Here is a 17,779-nt window from a genome sequence, read left to right on the forward strand (position 1 = left end):
TACCCACCTCATTGCAAAATTTATTACTCATTCATTTTAGTAAGCTCTAATCTAGGTTATTATGCCACACCCGTCACCATGGGAACATGACTTAAAAGTACCAGAAATACTTTGCTATTCAGCTTTTTCTCAGATCTTGTCTAGTGATCTGATTGCAGTTTCAATATGCAAACCCCATTTGAGTAGTTACACCTGACAGATTCAAAAAACTCAATAATTACAAGCATCTTCAGCGCAGCGACGACATATAGCACTTGATAGGAACAGTGAAGTACAGATAAGAGATCAAGATGAATTAATTCCTAACCATGAGAGAACAGCAGGGATAACTCCCCATCCCTAATGAACTGTATGTCTTACAGCAGAAGTAAATACAAGTAAGAGTTTTACTCATTGGTTCTGCTTGATCTCCTCAGAGCATCCATTCTGACCACCATCTCCATAGAAAAGACAACTTACAACATAAGATTTAAAGAACACTTTAAAAAATACCTCTGAGTGCCCAGTATTTTGTATGATTACCCTCATTTCAAATCAATTACTGAAACTTAAAGCCAAAAATTATACAGTTCCTGTTGCAGGCCGTCCACTTTTCTGAGATCAAAACATATACACTACAAAAATCTTATTTTAAGAGAAAAGCAGTATTACAGGAACTTTTATAAGTTTTCTTTACGATTTGAAAGGCAAAAGAATACAAATGAAAGTATTCTATTCCCAGCTATGTTTTGCTTTACCACTCCAGTATTTTTAGGCTAACAGAGGATAAGTCTTCTGCTTTAATATACGTGTTATATAGATCATTAGTGAAAAAGGGTTTGGGTTTTGGCAGCCTCAGACTTGAAACTAAACATCTACAGATGTTTAAGATGGACAGAATAAGAGAAAAAGGAAGAATTCTCAATACATGGTATAGGTGGTCTAAGTCTAAAAGGTCATGCTCTAATTCCTAACATGCAGGGATAGGCTCTAAATACCATATCCAGCCATCCCAAATGCCAAGAAAGGCCTGACAACCCAAAGATTTCCATTGACTCGCTCCAAACAGCTCCGGGCTCAGCATTTTCTTAGTTCCCTGCTAGGGGTCTACTCAAGTGCTTACTTTTGCCTATCAATAACCAAATCGTCATACGGATTTTGACCATAAAAACATTCATGCCACCTATTTATTAATTATATTGGTATCTGTAGAAAAGACTGAGCGCTGGTGTCAAATGATACTTGACTTACCCCCAAAACCATATTCAAGACAGACAGGGATAGCAACACCAAAACTAAAAGGAGCAACCCTAAAGATCTGCTAACAGTTTTGCAAAAGAAGTGCAAAAGCAATACAAAAATATCTCGGAGCACACAGACAACTCAATATTTACAAAAGCCTCTTGTTACATTAAAAACCAAGATTGTTAAACGGGAACAATTCTAGTTGTGGGGATTTTAATTCAAGTACGTATGCAAGCATGACAGTATGGGCCACGTGCTTCCAATTGTAGCAAACTACATGTGAAGGACAAAAACATTTGGTGACCTGAACAGCTAGTCAGTCCAGTCTTTGTCTTTGGACAAAAATGGACCCAAACACAGTCCATTCCTGCCCCAAGCCCCCCCAGATAATATTTGCTTTAGATACCAGGAGACATCATCTTCCAAAACCGAAAAAGATCTGTATCTCAGAGTAGTTTGTGTGCGGCAAATACAAGAGTGGCCAAAGTGATAAAAAATACTGAACAATTTAAAATTCAAAGCCTTACAAAATTAAGGCTTTAACATATTTTAAACTAGAATTTATCCACACTCTACCTTCAGTAAAAATCTTGGAAGCAATAAACTTAACAGCTACTTTAGTGGTAAGTCTGAGAATTTGTACAAACATTGAAAGACTTCTCTATTCCCATCAATTACGTGTAAGGGTGATTTATCATGAATTTATTGTGAACGTACCGGGCGCTAAAGGGTACTATGCATATAAAGATGATTTCATCTTGTGGCGTCTGTAAGCAAGGCAGAAGTACACGAGTCCTCCTGTAAAGTCTAGGCTGCGTGCCCCACTAAAGAAGCAGCATTTCATAAGACCTATTAAAAAAAGATCTTCTAAGGTGTGGGGAGAGAACTGCATGTTTAAAACATGAGCAGCACCTCAACACACCCAAAAGGTGTGTACGCTTGAAATCATTACCTCATGCCCTGCATCACATCATCATCGCCATGTGAACGATGAAGCACACTGCACATAAAGGCTGTGTAAACTGTCATTACCAGCTTTTAACTCCAGGGGAGGACGAGGCGTGGAGAAAGTACAAGATCTCTATGTGCTTCTCAACAGACACTTCTCAATAGGCTTTTACTTGGCAAAGCACCTAGAAGCTGGAAGCCACATATTTTTTCATTATCCATTCCCGTACAGAAAATAATTCTATTTCTCCTATTAAAAAAACAATTTTAGCACATAAAAGGAATGTTTACCTTGACCACTGCTTTCCAAACACAGCTAGATAAACTGAACTGGGATATGCTGCAAAAAAGCTTTTCAGCCTCTCGGAGGACAAGTAGTTCATATATAAAGAGACTTTGGTTTTCCCTTCCTGTAAAGTTTAAAGCAGAAAAAGGAAATAAATATAAAAGCTTTAACTACAAGAAGCCTGGAGTTCTCTCGAGCACTCAAATGCAGAGTGTACTGACATCATATATTATAAGGATCTTTGGGAAATATGTACTAGCTGCAAAGTTGAGAATTTTGAAGAGTAAGTTCAGTCTCTGAAGTTATCTTACCAAACCCACTTTTGAACAGGATCCCCTGCGCAAGTCTTTTCTTAGATACTTGAAAACATTTTGTTTTACTGTGCATCCCTCTTGGCTAGGAAGACTTTCTCCTGCAGTTATGTAAGGACAAACTGGTGCACCAGCTCCAATAGCCAATCTAGCACTCCCTCTGTTGGCAACGCAAATAACGTACAGGCATTTCACCTACAGCTCCCTCTGAAGACAAGAGAAGGGAAAAAAGGGTTAGAACAATTAATTAGCAGAATTATAACGCTTTTAAGCTTTCAGAAGTGGCGAATTCTTCAGATTATGAAAACTGAGTAGTATGGCAAGGTCCTATTTAAGTAGCTAAAATAATTTTAACAGCTTCTTGATTATGAAAATCTGAACCCAACAGTTGTGACCCATCCCAAAAATATTTAAGTTTATTCACCATCATTTTAAATATCAGCTTGTTTTTCTAATTATCTTCAGCAGCTAATTTTCAAAAATCAGTAGTTTGATGGCTTAAGACTTCAATTAAAATAACTTTTATATAAAAGTTCATTTATTAAACCTCTGTACACAGCAACAAACATGTATGTACAGCAAGTTTACATGAAGGATGATGTTACAAAAGATACTGTGGTAATTAAAACTGACCCACATAAATAATTTATAAAAATATTTCAAATAGTGAAGATAATGCTGGTAATCCCTGATTATTTTAATCCAATTGCCAGGATTTTGATGTGGGAGATCTTGATGTTACGCCTTTTTAAAAACATTCTGAATATATTAAACTTATCTACAGGATAATTAGCAAAATGTATAAAGTATAGATTATTGTACAAAGGACAGATATTAAAAAAATCACCAATCCACCTGAAACTCAAGGACAATATAAATCTTAGCCAAAGTAATGAACAGCAAACCACAAACGCTTCTTTTTAGAGTTTCATGTATTGGCAAGAATCAACAGTCCTGTTGTTCCTTAGCAGAAGGATGCAATTTGGGAAAATTCTTCTGTATTTTCTGGCCACATTGGTGGTCCTGGTCAACACGGAAGTGCTGCACTGACGTCAGTCCCAAGGAAGAACGAGGCAGGGCTGTATTTGTCAAGGTTTTCTGCTTCCCACAAAAGGATGAGGAAGGTTATCTGAGTTTGTAAAACTGGAAGAGGAGAGAGAAGGAAGTGGGGATTTGGACATAATGAAACAGAGGAAGACCAGTTAAGGTGAAGTCTTTTTCTTTTGCTGGTTTCTTGGGGAATTCTTTAACACGCTTCTTATTCGTAGATAGACACCCGTTGATTCTGCCATATTTTCAAATTCGAAAGGTGTTATGCCTGCAGCAAACTTGCTCATATCAGGAACAAGACCGGAGTTTTTTGCAGATGATTCAACGCTGGTGACCACTTGGTGACCACCTGTATTTTCTCCATTGTTAACCTCACAGTCGGGAGCAGGCATGGTGTTGTCCAGCAAGCCTTCAGAATCTGTGTTATCGGGATCTTCCTTTAAGTTCAGTAGACTGTCTCCTGGATTAGGACTAGTTATAGAACGTCCATTTTCTGGTATCTGTTCACTGATGTCAGAAAACCTAGTTTCCACTGTAATCACCTTTTCAGATGATCTTACTTCTGCAACAAGATCTACTTCATTCCTAGATGGTGATGATGTAACAGAATTTCCAGTTAAAGGTGTATCACCAGGAATATCAGAGTCACTGTTTGTGCTTTCTGCCTGCTCTAGTGCTGCCCAGATTAACCGTTGCTGCTCCTCTAGCTCTTCCAAGGTCAGAGTATCCTCATCCATGATCGAGTCCACTATTTTTGGTTGAGGAATATCACCGGAAACATTTAATAGTGGAGTAGTCCTAGGAAGAGGAAGGCAGGTGGGTGTTGAAGGTTGAGGTGGTGTAAGATTTAGTGGAGGTGTTCCTCGTGGTAAAGGAGGAGGAGTTGACATTGACGGACGTCCGGGTGGCAGTGGAGGCTGGAACTCAAAACTGTTATGAGTTTGAGATCTTTGTGACACTTCAAGATCTAGAAACAAATTGAAAAGACATCTATTAGAATCTGAAATCCAACTCGGACAAGATTCAAAGTGCCAATGCTCGCATCCTCAGTTTTCAGCTGAGACAGAATAAATTTTCTAAAGGTTTTAATATCCCTAAACTATGTTTTTGAGGATTTTAGCTCTGCTAGCCGTTCAAGGAAAAAAAAAAACCAACTCTTGAATGTATTGAGAAGAAACTTATTCCACACTGAGAAACACTGAAGGATTTCCTCATAGGAAATCCAAAAGGAAAGCCAGAAGTTTCTCCAGCTATTCTAAGATTTAAACAACACTAAGTCCTCCTGTGAGCTCAAATCATTTTTAAGAAGTTGTGAGCTTGTAACTTCCTACGTTATTTCAACCAAATATTTCAGGATTTGGAGGTCTCCGTAAAAGAAGTTTCTTTAGAATACACCTTAAGTGCAGAGATGGGAATTTATAACCTAACATTCCAATCGCTCTGAGCACACTTGAAACCTCCTGCTTGGTATTGGAAGATAAAACAATCACAGCAACAGAGGATGCTTCTTGGAGAGAGGCCAAATGCTAGCATATGTTAGCAGTTAGTATTCCTTACAGTGGTAATTAGTGTAACACATTGGTTTCTCTTTATGAACACTGACGTTTCAATTCAGAGCAAGTTATTTTGAAAATAAAAATTGAAACTATGAAAAAAAAAAAAATTGCAGAATATCTATACCAGAATCTAGATCCATGTCAGTTGCTGGTACCTCCAAATTGTCTTCTTTTGGTCGTTTTGAACGATGAGAGCTTGACTGAGATGCAGCCCTTTTCTTGCTAGATTTTGGACTTGGCTGAAGAGAAGTTATCCAGGAAAACAAAAGAAATTAGTATTAAATTGTACAAGGTAACATTTCCAGCTATTTCATAATTTGGTGACCGAGTGTGTAAACTAGGTACATTGACATTTGAGAGATTTAATGCAACTGAACAGAACTGTAATCTAGTTCAGGTTTAAGTGGCAAAAGAAAAGACTGCCTGCATTCCTCACACAGGATTATGACCAAGTTTTCACCCAGACACCTAGACCTTATGAGATCATCACAATGCAAGTATTGCACGTTCCTTCCTGGCTGTCTTAGAATTTACTGGTTTAGTCCATATAGCATTACACTTTGGGACTGAGAACAGAGCGTGTATTTTCCATCTTAACTGGAAGTGTTCTGCAGTACGTAACACTACGCTGAGTCACATTAAAGAAGAACTAAGAACAATATAGGACAGGACTACTATGTGTTTTCCCAAGTCACTATAGTAAGATTACTGTAAATAATGACTATGGCAAGTAAGCTTTTCACTTATTAGGGAACTCAGACCATTTTTAGGTTGTAAAAGTTCACAGTAACCTTTTTTCACAACTGTTTATACAATATTACACAACTGGGATTTGCTTAGATTCATTGAAATAACGGAATTTGTTCTAAACAAGAAGCTCCTTTTTGTTAGAGCAGATAAGCCAGGCATCAGCATTGCACACCTAGCAGTGTCAATAAGAAAGTCTATCCCCTTGTGCAAAAAAGAAGATATAAACAAGAGATCATCAGGGCCTACACTAACTACAAAAAAACTTTTTTTTCCCCAAATAATAATGAGATATATTCACCGCATGAAAATTAGAAAGGTAGTTGGCAAAAACATGCTTCTGTTGAGATGGCTGCATGGGGATGGAACCAAATATCTGCCATTCCTACAGCAAAAAAAAAGAGAATAACATTGCATATGGTTAGCTAACAACATGACAGTAAAACTTAAGAGAAACATTGAGATTAACAAGCCAAGATGAATTTAAGTTCTCATCAAAAGCCTCTCATTTATCAGAGTAAGCAGAACTTTAGTAGGAACTTCTGACAAACCAAAGTACTATAACCTGTGAACACAAACAACTGCTGCAATGCACTATGACCGGGTAGTAGGAATAATAATTAAAAAAAAAAAAAATCACCTTTACAAGATGTCTTGTTAACCATTTCATAGCAACTACTCTTCAACATTTGTAACACAACTACAAACCTCCCCTTGAAATAACTGTTCAGACGAAAAAGGCTTACTTTGAAAAACTGTTAATTTTTAGCGAGAACTGAAAAAAACTTGAGGACAGAACTTTGGCTAAGAATACTGAATGAAAACACACATTTGGAGGCCACTCAATGGGCAAACATAAAGCTGCAGAAGAAAACGTACAAATGCTTCTTTTTAATGAACAGGCATTAACACCAGTGATAAAGTTCACCACTAACAGTAGGTTAAAATGCTTTTGAAAATGGAAGTTCAGCAGCAGCGGCCACAGGAGATTCCTTGTGCGCTCTGTGCTTAAGAGGACAACCACTGGCTGGGTGTCCTGGTATGACTCGTTTTGTTCTGGCTGTCATAAAGCTTCCCAGAGACTGTGCGCTGTCTGATGCGGTTTTCTATAGTTGAAATAATTATTTATGATAACTCCTAAAGTAATTTTCATATTCCAAGAACATTCAGGAAGTTTAGATGTATGGAAGGAACAGGCATTGGTGTGTCAAGTTTTGTGTTTTAAAAAAAAAATAATAAAAAAAAAATCAACTATCCTTCTAAGCTCCTGTTGGTCTCACAATGGGAATAATCACCACAGAAGCAGTCACACCCTGCCCACAAGTGCTGGACAGGCATCAGACAGACGGATGTCATGTCTATTACCTCACAGCCCCCAGCCCCAAACCAGCTGCTTAAAAATAAGAGCTTGTGGAAAGAAAATTGTCAGATGCAGCATACCAAACATTAAACTTGGCTAAAACCAATTAATGTTACTCCACATGTTGTTTAGAAGGCAGAGGACAGCCACTTACATCTGGGATCCCACTTGGAGTAGATATGTTAAAGCCTGGATAGTTTATCAACTTAGAGACATCGTAAGTGATGCGTTTTGGTTGATGAGATCCTTCACCATCTGTTCCACCATCATCTATAATGAAATATAACTATTATTGGTGCTAATTAAGAACAAAGCTGAACAAATCCACAGGATTTAAGAACAGGGGTTTGGTTTTTGGAATGTAAATATTGATAGAAGGTTTTGTAACGCACAAAGGCAGTAACAGTGACCAAATCTGTCAGGTACATGCACAAAGCTCCCCCAGAAACCTAACTGAGTAATCATAATACTCTTACTCTTTAAATACCACTACTAGCCTCAGAATTTGGCCTCAGGACTGTTCTCTGAGATGCAGCACAAATGTTGGCCATTAGTAAAAAGCTGGTAAATTACTTGTTAAGTTCGGTTTCAAGAAGTGTGTTCTTTCCTCGCTGGTGGTCATCTTACACTTACTATACAAAAGTATAACAGTAAATTACTGAACTTTAGAAAGTTGTATGCTTTCTTTCATGAAACGTTAAGAAAAGAGAAACTTATTAAAAAAAGGAAGAGGAAATTTGACAGCAGGCTATCGGCAAGTCTTGCAGTTTCACAGGAGCTCCATGTACTAATAGCAAGGGTTGATTACAGTGAAGTCGCACTGACGAGGAGTCTTCAGCTATGCAATGCGACCATTACAGAAGTTGTTTCCTTGTCACATCACAGCTAGATCAAAGGAGAGTATTTTTACATGACTTTGGAAAAGACAGCTTGATTTACAACCTTCTCACTCTTCCATGAGGAAGATGAAGGTTTACAAACTAGATATTCTTATTTAGTCTCCTGAATAGGGTGCAGACAGTAAACAGCCTGTGTACTGAAAACTGCGTTCCCACAGCACGTTCCTTACCTTTTCCATCATAAAGTGCAAGTCCTGAGTGCTCCATTTCAGCCTCCTTGAGCCAACCTGGAGGATAACCCAGCTGACGCATGCGGTATATAAATGGAGGAAGACTCTTGTCTGTGACACCAAGTGCATCTTGAAGTTCCTCACTAAGTTAAGAAAAAAAAATAGAAAACAAAACGTCCTTCCTCCAGTAAAATCCCTAATTGAGTTTTGACAGAAAGGTTATGAACATTTTGTTGAATTTTAAACTAAGTTAAAATAACTTAAGTTTTAGCTCAAACTATGTTGCTTGTCAATCCCAGATGTAACAATTTTACGTCAAAACCAGCTCCGATACTAAAGACAACTTTTAACACTTTCATGTCTTGTATGCTTAAACATTTTATGAGAATTAATTCTACACTGAGAACACTCAACTTGTTTCTTCTGATTCATGGCCTTAGCTGTTGTTATCATGGCAGGAAGGGTGGAACTTAACACTAAATTTACTTGTGATTTCATTAATGTGGCTGTATCAATCTCCAAAGTTTTTTAAAACGTTTTGAATAGAGAGAAAAAGAGAGGAAGGGACACTCAAAGCTCAAAATTTTCAGAATTTTGCATGCATATTTGGTTTATTAGGAACATAATATATTTGCAATTTGAGTAGCCAAAGAGCAATATTTATCTCCCTGCATTAGGGAAAGTGCCATGGGAAAAGCCAGGACTATTAAGCTAGCAATGAGCTTTCATTTGAAAACTATATGTGCAATTTATTAAACAAAATTTTATGTAGCAAGCAAATTCAAACATAATACACTCATAGTTAAGAGTAGCAGACAGACTTAACAGAACTCTGGAAAGTAACATCTGGCCCTCCAAAGGTAGAAAAAGTATTCCAGAAAAGCAGTGCAATAGCTAATGGAAGGAAAAAGAGATACCTAATTACTCCTGGTTTAAATTTTCCAAACCTCTCTTCTACTTCTTCTGCATGATAACGCTGCTGAAAATTCTGATTGCTCGCTTCGCCACAAGCTTCCATAAACTCCTTTCTCTTCTCACTTATACGAGCTGCATTTCGTGGCTTAAAGATAACACAATTCGGAAGTTTAGATTTGGACAATTTTATAGTTCATGCACTCCTTCACCCAACATAAAGGTGGTACTCCTTGCCTTCAGCATACTTAATCGTTTATCACATGGCCCTGTGATGGAACTGTATGTTGTTCTGTTTGTACTGTTGTAATGAAAGCTACACAGCTAAAAACCAAGAGTACTTGCACATAGTGGAGCTCTAAAACAGGAGGAAAGACTGTTCAAACTGAAAAATGTCCCTCCATAAATTAAAGGAGCCATTCAAACTATTATGCTACAAAATTAATTTACGTTCTGATTTAGTATGTTAGAATTTATAAGCATGAACAGTATAATCTAATCAACACAGATGAATAACCACTTGTACATCCTGACCCCAATGGATCCAATTTTTTTTTTTTTTTTAAATGGTCCAGTTACACTGAAACATTTCTTGGAGAGCAGCAGCCTTTTGAGCACTAATGTAGACTTTACCTTTGGACAGTCCTTCATTTGATGGTCTTCAGAATCACAATTGAAACAATGTGGTTTGGGCCTGCTTAAAAAACGCACAAGAAATTAAGCCTGAAAATAATTTTGCAACATTAAATGCAATTAATGATTTTAAATCTTGTTAGATTTTTAGTTTTAGACTTAGAAAGGAAAAAAAGTAAGCATTGCTTGCTGATTTAACATGCTGTCTTCTGCTTCTCTTAAATTGACTGCTTACTGTCAATCTTCAAAATAGAGTAACAGAATATTGTTTATTTCACAGTCCTAAGGAGAACACAAGAAATCACAAAAAAACCTATGCACAGTATGGGGGGGAAAAAACTAAAACATGACAGCATATGGAGAGGAAAGAAAGAAAACAAAGAACAAAAATTACAGCGGAAAAGTGGTACTTCCAGGCAAAAATGGAGCTTTTCTATCCCACCTAATAGAGATCTATTCTTTTAAGAGGGAATAGAACAGTCAGAATAATTCAGGCTGGATCTCAGGAGATCTCTAACCCAGTCCCTTAACCAAAGCTGAGTCAGCAATGAGATCAGACCAGGTGGCTCAGGGCTTCATCCAGTTGGGTCTTGAATATCTCTCAGGATGGAGACTTCATAACCTCTGCAGGCAACCTGATCCCATAGTTTACTGTCCTAAAGGTGAAAAAGCTTTTCCTTATATCATGCTGCAGATAGAAAAGCATTCACTGAAGGATTTTTGCTTCTGATTAAATATGTAAGCATTTGCTTAGTGCCAATAAATGAAAACAAAACGTACATACTGAAGTTTATGCTATGTCCAGAGGAAGGAAAGTGAAGGTGTTCAAACAGTAAAGTCTAGAGTACAGATAAAGAACCCCTCAATTTAATATGCCTGTAGTACATAAATACCTCTACTTCTCTTTTTACACCTCTATCATTAGAGGTCTGATCCTTTTTTACAATACTGAGAATCAGTTACCAGTAGAAACAAGGAGGAGAGCATGACTATTTCTTTGAAAAACCCTGGTCCACAGTTTGAACAAGTTATGGACACTGTGAAATTGCACATTGAAAACCTGGAATGGAACTGCAGCTGGCTTGAAGTTTAATTTTCCTTGTAAATTCATAACACGGCAACAAACATTGTCAACGGTATAGGGGGGAAAATCCCAATCTCTTACAAGCTTATAGAAAAAGATTTCTTTTCTGAACATTCATTTTTACCAAATCAAGATGGGAACCAGAAGTGGAGACAAGAGGGTGACACCTGAATGAGCGTCCAGGGTAACCCCCACACTTGGACACACTCCAACCTCTTGAAGACTCTAATAAGATAAAGTGAAGTGCACCTTCTGCTTCATCTTTACCTACTATTGAAACAGAAACCTGCAGTGATCCCTGTATTCTATCACCATCCCATAGCATGAGCACGACTCTTCAACCTGCTTTCCACACAGGTGGCAGTATTTCTAATCAAACCAGAGTTTAACTCAGCATGGCCCTTTATCTTTGAAAATCCCAGTAAAAGCTTGCCTGGTCTTCATTGCATCTGAAATCAGTGACTTCAGATGCTCTGAAGACCACACAAGCTGTCAGCTGGAAACTTGATTCGCTTTACTTCTCACCTCCCATAAAAGCTATAAAATCAACTCTAAGATCAGCCTGTCCCAAAAGCCTACAAAATAAGTCAGACAGGAGTTGTTCTACAAAACAATAAGAATGATGACAACACCACTGCAAGGATGACAAAGCAATCACTAAACAGGCAGGCAACAGAAGAACTAAGTATAAACTTCAGAAAGTTTTTACACATGGATTTTAAGCCCTTCCTAAGGAAAGTCAATAAACAAGAGAGACCCACTGACTGCAAAGCTCAGCACTGGTTTACTTAATTTAAACTCATTGCTCAAGTATGTTCAATGGTCTAGTATACTGGGGAATAATCACAGCGTACATCTGAACTTTTCAGCTCAAAACTTGATTATTATTTAAGAATAATACAAACCTTTTTGGTTTTACTTGTATTTCTTGTCCATCTAGGGAGAGAATCTGGCTGAAAACTTGCTGATATCTTTAGATTTCAATAAGGAACTGCTACTGGATGAAGCAAAATTTCAATCTTGTTTAAAATATCAGTAAAAACCTAATAGAGCTTTGAATAGAACACTGACTCTTCCAGATTCAGTTACAGATGGGTCCTTGATATCAAGTCCACACTACAAACTATAAAACTATAGCTACTATAAACTATTTGCTAAGATAGGCTTATGTTGTTTCCTCCTACCCAATTTCTATCCAATAACCAATTTTGCTCTTTATCAGAGCTAAAACAATAACCCTCTTGTCTACAGGCCAAAGTTTCAAGCTAATAATTCTGATATGCTTCACAGCAATCTTATTAATAACACACTTTGGCAGAGTTTCAAAAACATAACTCACTTCTCAAGTCAGCGGAGACAGGTCATATCATACTACTTGCGTTTGCTTTTGGACTGCAACGTGTCAGCTGCTCTGCCTGTTTGACCAAAAATGTACGAGAAGACAAGAGGGCTTCAAGCGAACCAGCACGGTAAAGACCAAGAGGTTCAGCAGAGTTCAGAAGCACAGCAGTTTCCAGAATCTAACAGTTGCTTTTAAAAAGCAAAGCAGATGCCAGATACTAGTGGAACTGATGTGTTAATTGAGTGCAGCACTCAGGTTTTTTAGAAGCACGGAATCTGATATACTGTTTCACTCAGAAGTGCTGGTTTAGGCTTGATGTCACCTATGGGAGCTCTAAGGAAAGATGTAGGAAGTACATTTAAAGAATAATATCAAAGCTGAGCTGGCAGATGTAAAAGTTTAGCCACACAACTTGGCATTTCAGGAGAAATTCCCCTGTTAGGCATCTACTTCCTTCATCTAGAGGTTGGTAGATGGTTCAAATATCATTTGGAGAATAGGGTTGACTTAATGCTCTAGAACAGAGACAGCATTCCAAATGTAAAATTACAGCACTGTGCATACACAGTCAAAGGCAGGCACAAGAAAACCCAAGTTAGCCAGCTTATAAATTTGAAATTTTCATTGAGATACAAGTAATTTTTCTAACAGTAGGAAATGACCTTTATTACAAGCTTGGTAACTGGATATTGCAGAAACGGACTGTGAAACTGGTTCTCGTCCTGGCTTTTTCTGGGGTAGAAGCAATACTGGAAAACTAGGGAGATACGACTACTTGAGAAATTTCTTGTCCAATTTGTTTTTGTCATGGAAGACTACGATATTAAGAAACCCTTCTTCCAACATTTCCCTCAACCCCACCTTTCAAATACTGGCTTTAATAAACTGTAAAGAACCAACTTTAAAATGGATGCAAGTTAAGAGCATTCCATAGTTAAATTTTATTAAAAGACTCCCTCTGGCTCTCACATTTGGAAAAAAACACCTTACAGCATATTTGAGTTTGCCAAGCCCTTTTCTTCTCCCAAGCAGCAGATTGTACAGAGGGAGAATGCTTATTCATATCTGGAATGAGCTGTCATTCCAGACCTGATTACAGACTGGCCCAGGAAATTCCTAAAGTCACAAGATGCATTCGTGGGGATAAGGCATTCACTCTTCCCAAGTATAAGTCTTCTAAAAATTAACAAGCCAATCATATCAAAATACTTGTATGTTTTGAGTAAAAAAGCCATTAATGACTCAATAAAACTTTTCATCTGTAACAACTGATATGGTTTTGATAGAAACATACAACCTACTGAACAGAATTTGAGTTCAATTTACCAACTGGCATTCTTTGGATTTGACAAACGGAAAAGACCCTTTGTTTTAGTAAACAGGATACTTAGGTATTTCCCATCCTTCTGTCAGCTGTGGATTCTCATTTAATATAGGCTGTCCCAGTTTATCGAGACAAAAATTGGTAAAATACAGAACACTTCCTACAACCTGTAGAAAAAAAGTCAGAAAATTGTCAGAAATGTGTCAGTATTTAGGTCAGACTGGTAGCATTTCTATAAATTTACACTGCTTGAAATAATTCCAGGGTTTTTTTTTTCCCCCGCTCTGTAAGAATTTACAAATAACACACACCCATATCTGTAAAAATAAGTACTTTTTCCACTGATGTAGCCAAAACATGCTGAACTTAACTGCTATTACACTGATAAATGAAATTTTAAAAGATCTTATTTTAATGGCAGTGCATACTGAATATGTAGAATGAAGAGTCAGACCTACCATTGGAGAGTACATAGTCAAAAACTTACACTAAAAGCTTCTTTCATTTTTTTAACAGAATTCGTGCTTGCTGTTTTACAGTCCTCTTCCAAAAGAACACTGGAGGGCTGACATGAAAAGTAAAAATGCAAATAATTAATTTAAAATAACAGTAAAGGGAGGAGCTTCTAAGTTACTAAAGTATGTGAAAAGGCACAGAACATGGAATACAGCTTTTATTGTTCCATGACACATTAATTTAAACAGCAGGATGGAGATATCTGCATTAGTCTTAATGCTTTCCAAAGTATGACACAGCTTACTTCTAATGTGTTCTTTGATGAGAAATATGCTGCATGAGAACATCTTTATTCTTATCTCAAAAGCTAAGAGAAAGACAGAAAGACAGAGAGAAACACGCCATTCTCCCCCTTTATTCAACGTGAATGCTAAGAAAAAAATCTAAATTCTAAACTAAGAGAAGGAAGTAGAAATCTCCAGATTCTGTTGCTCATCTCTGCTCTGATATGTACACTCAAAGTTGGGCCAAATACTACCAGAAGAGGATACGTTAAGTTTGCACCTTATGGTATTTTCTCAGTTATTTACACCAATTTATTACTTTGTTTTTCCACAAATTTCAATAGGAACCATTTTAAAGAAGCATTTTCATGGGCGGAAAGGATATTTTCTTTGTCCTGGTCCTCTGTTTTTTGAACGAATACAACGTTTGTCTGATAGTTACTTGATTTGCAACTAAGCACGAAAAAACATCTAGAATTCAGCTATTTAGCAGTATTTAATATTTCAATATTTCCACTATAAAGATGCAAGGGAAGGAGCACCTAACAACAATTTGAGTTTTAAAGTACCTGTGGCTTAACATTGAAGTGCGTTTTTTCTTGTTCACCTCTCTTCTGCTCCTCGTATTTCTGAACTAAATTAAAAACAAAATCTTCAATTTCTTGATGATACTGCCTATAACGGAGTGAAGAAGTATACAGACATGAAGACATAAGCAAGATTGAAATATATTCCAGATGTCTTTTTTTTTTAAGGCATTTATCATTTACTGCTTCTTAAGAACTTAAAGTGGCAGTCAACTTCCCTCCTGTCCTCCTTCCACCTCCCACCAACATGAATATAATCAATTATTGGAGAGTACCCATATATTAGGGTGGCAAAAAAACAACTCGGAGTCAGGGAAAAATTCAATTTACTATATTTACCACAACACTCATGAAACTCAAACTGCTAATTCAGACTCCCTCCAAGTTCCTGGAAGTCACATTTCATTTCATGATAAAAACAGGTATTACTAATGAAAGCAACAGACCTCCTGTCATATTGCTCATTATCCTTTCTCCCCTTCAAGCTTAACGAGTTTATGTTATTGAATAAAACATATACCCATCCTCTGGGCAAACGCTAACATAGGGAAACAAACAAAGAAAAAGTCCCATTTCCTGTCAGGATTGCTTTTTTTTGGAAAGTACTTACTTAGAAATTACATTGTTCATAAATAAAATCTGTAACAGAGGTCCATCAAGCTTGGAGTTCTCCACTGAAATTCCACTAGACGAAGAGAACAGACACAATGGTTACTGTATTATCTTCACCGCAAACATCCTCTATCCGTTTCATCGCGACGAAGAGTCTGTAGTTCACAGAGAGAGGAAGGTTCTGCCAATACAATTTCTTTTCTTTTAAGGAGTTCCTGTTCACTTCAAGAGAAATCATTCTCTTCCAAGAAAAAGTAGTTGCATGGTGTGAGGTGGAAAGAAAACAAAACACAACACCACACTGTAGAAATTTTCTTCTAACAGTAAACTGTTAGAAGACCTTAAAAATAAGATCTCTCATTTTTTTTTCAAGTTTTAATGTACTTGTTCTCACTGCTGAACCTTACGAAAACTTGTTTTCCTAAGGGCCACGTAAGTTTCATAAACAGGCAGATACACACAAATAAATAAAGTTACAGCAATACAAACTAAGTTCTTGATACTCAAGTCTAAAAGACTTTTCAGGAATGATAATGGCATTTTAGAAGACCAATACCTGAGCAGGGACAGGGACGTAGAAACAACGTTTCTAAAAGATGTGGCAGAAGGCACTGTCAGCCTAGGCAGCTGTTACCTCAGACAAACTCTCTTTCCAACACGTGTAGGTCATACAAAGTGTTTTAAGTCAGCATTAACGTACCTAGGACGAGTTAGAATGTTCAGCTTCCTTTTCAGTTCTTGATGTTAATTTCTTGTTAAGGAACATTGCTTTCTTCGGAAGACACAGACCCACACCTTGAGCAATTAAAGGATCAAAACAAACAAACAAAAAAACCACCTAACAAGAATTTCACAGAATAACGAGTGGAGTTTCAGACCTTCCTTTTCATTGCACAGAGGATTATTTACAAATCCACTTGTTGCTGAAGAAACACAGTAAAATAACAAGAAAAACCCACCAAACAATCCCAGGTAAAAAGAGGACTAGCTGTGACAATCCAACAGTACAATTCGTTACATGCACTACGGCTGAAAAGTCAGATTTATACCCACAACCATCATAAAAAGTCAAGAGTAAGACGCACACAATTGTAACCAGAAAATAAGCTATAAAAAAAAAATATTTCTGATTCCCCTCTGCTACAGTATCTAACCTAAAAAACCCTAGAGGGACTGAGTCGCTGTTTCACAGCTTAAATCATTTCTAGGTGTATTGAAAATGATTTTCAAAGCGAGCGTACTCTGCTGCTTCCCCCTAGAAGGAGGGAGGAGCTCAGCGCCGCGTTTAACGATCATCCCCGCGCTCAACGACTCCAACCGAAGCGAGACGTTCTGCGGATCAAAGTTTTCAGGGAAAACTTCCTCGGAAGCGACTGAAGCAGAACCCGGGAAAAACCAGCCACCGGAGCGCGGCGGGCCGGCCCCAGGCTGTGCCCCCCACCGAGCTCCGTCCGCATCACCCTGCGGGGCCCGGCGGCGCCTTCCCGCCGCCGCACCGGCCCGGCCTCAGGCGGGAAAAGCCGGAGCCCCTCACGCCGGCGGCGGCCTCCAGCCCCCGGGGGGCCGGCGCCAGGGCTGGCCCGGAAGGGAAGCGGCGGCGCCCCACTCCCCCCGCCGCGGAGCAGGCCCTGCCTCTCCCGTCAGGATATTCTCCGCCCGGAGCCGCCGCACCGTCTCCTCGCGGTCCCGCAGCCGCGCGTACAGCTTCTCCAGCTCTTCCCCGGGTCTCTCCGCCTCCTCCTCCTCCTCCGGGCAGCCGAGGCGAGGCGGCGGCCCGCCCTCCTCTTCGAGCTGCTCGAAGAGCTCACGGTCCCCGAAATCCACCTCAGCCGCCATTTTAAGCCGCAGCAGGAAGGGAGGGGCGCGAGGGGCGGGAGCCGCCGCGGGGGCAAAGGGCAGGAGGCGACGCCGGTCGCGGCGGGAGGCGCCGCGCGGGCCCGCGCCCCGGTGCGAGGCCGCGGGACCACAAGTCCCGGCATGCCGCGGCGGGAGCG

The 17,779-nt window shown here is 38.8% G+C and overlaps 1 protein-coding gene across 2 annotated transcripts; it reads right to left on the reverse strand.

Annotated features, from left to right (window-relative positions):
• Positions 1–3,352: 3,352 nt before the first annotated feature.
• On the reverse strand, positions 3,353–17,621 carry ZCCHC8 (zinc finger CCHC-type containing 8). Of its 2 annotated transcripts, XM_086623421.1 has the most exons (14): positions 17,435–17,621; positions 16,486–16,528; positions 15,784–15,858; positions 15,156–15,261; positions 14,334–14,411; positions 13,910–14,013; positions 12,086–12,151; positions 10,097–10,157; positions 9,469–9,611; positions 8,552–8,694; positions 7,637–7,752; positions 6,424–6,507; positions 5,500–5,614; positions 3,353–4,786 (listed from the first exon to the last, which is right to left on the reverse strand). In XM_086623421.1, exons 1-14 carry the CDS (start codon positions 17,619–17,621, stop codon positions 3,972–3,974), a joined length of 2,136 nt encoding a protein of 711 aa, XP_086479547.1. In that variant the 3' UTR covers positions 3,353–3,971. The 2 variants fall into 2 exon arrangements, with proteins under 2 accessions (XP_086479547.1, XP_086479549.1); XM_086623423.1 differs by lacking the exons at positions 16,486–16,528; positions 17,435–17,621 and having other exon boundaries at positions 10,097–10,160; positions 15,784–16,007.
• Between the last annotated feature and the right edge of the window lie 158 nt (positions 17,622–17,779).

The sequence above is a fragment of the Tauraco erythrolophus genome, chromosome 19 (genome assembly GCF_009769465.1).
Source record: "Tauraco erythrolophus isolate bTauEry1 chromosome 19, bTauEry1.pri, whole genome shotgun sequence".
In the NCBI taxonomy this organism is placed as follows: Eukaryota; Metazoa; Chordata; class Aves; order Musophagiformes; family Musophagidae; genus Tauraco; species Tauraco erythrolophus.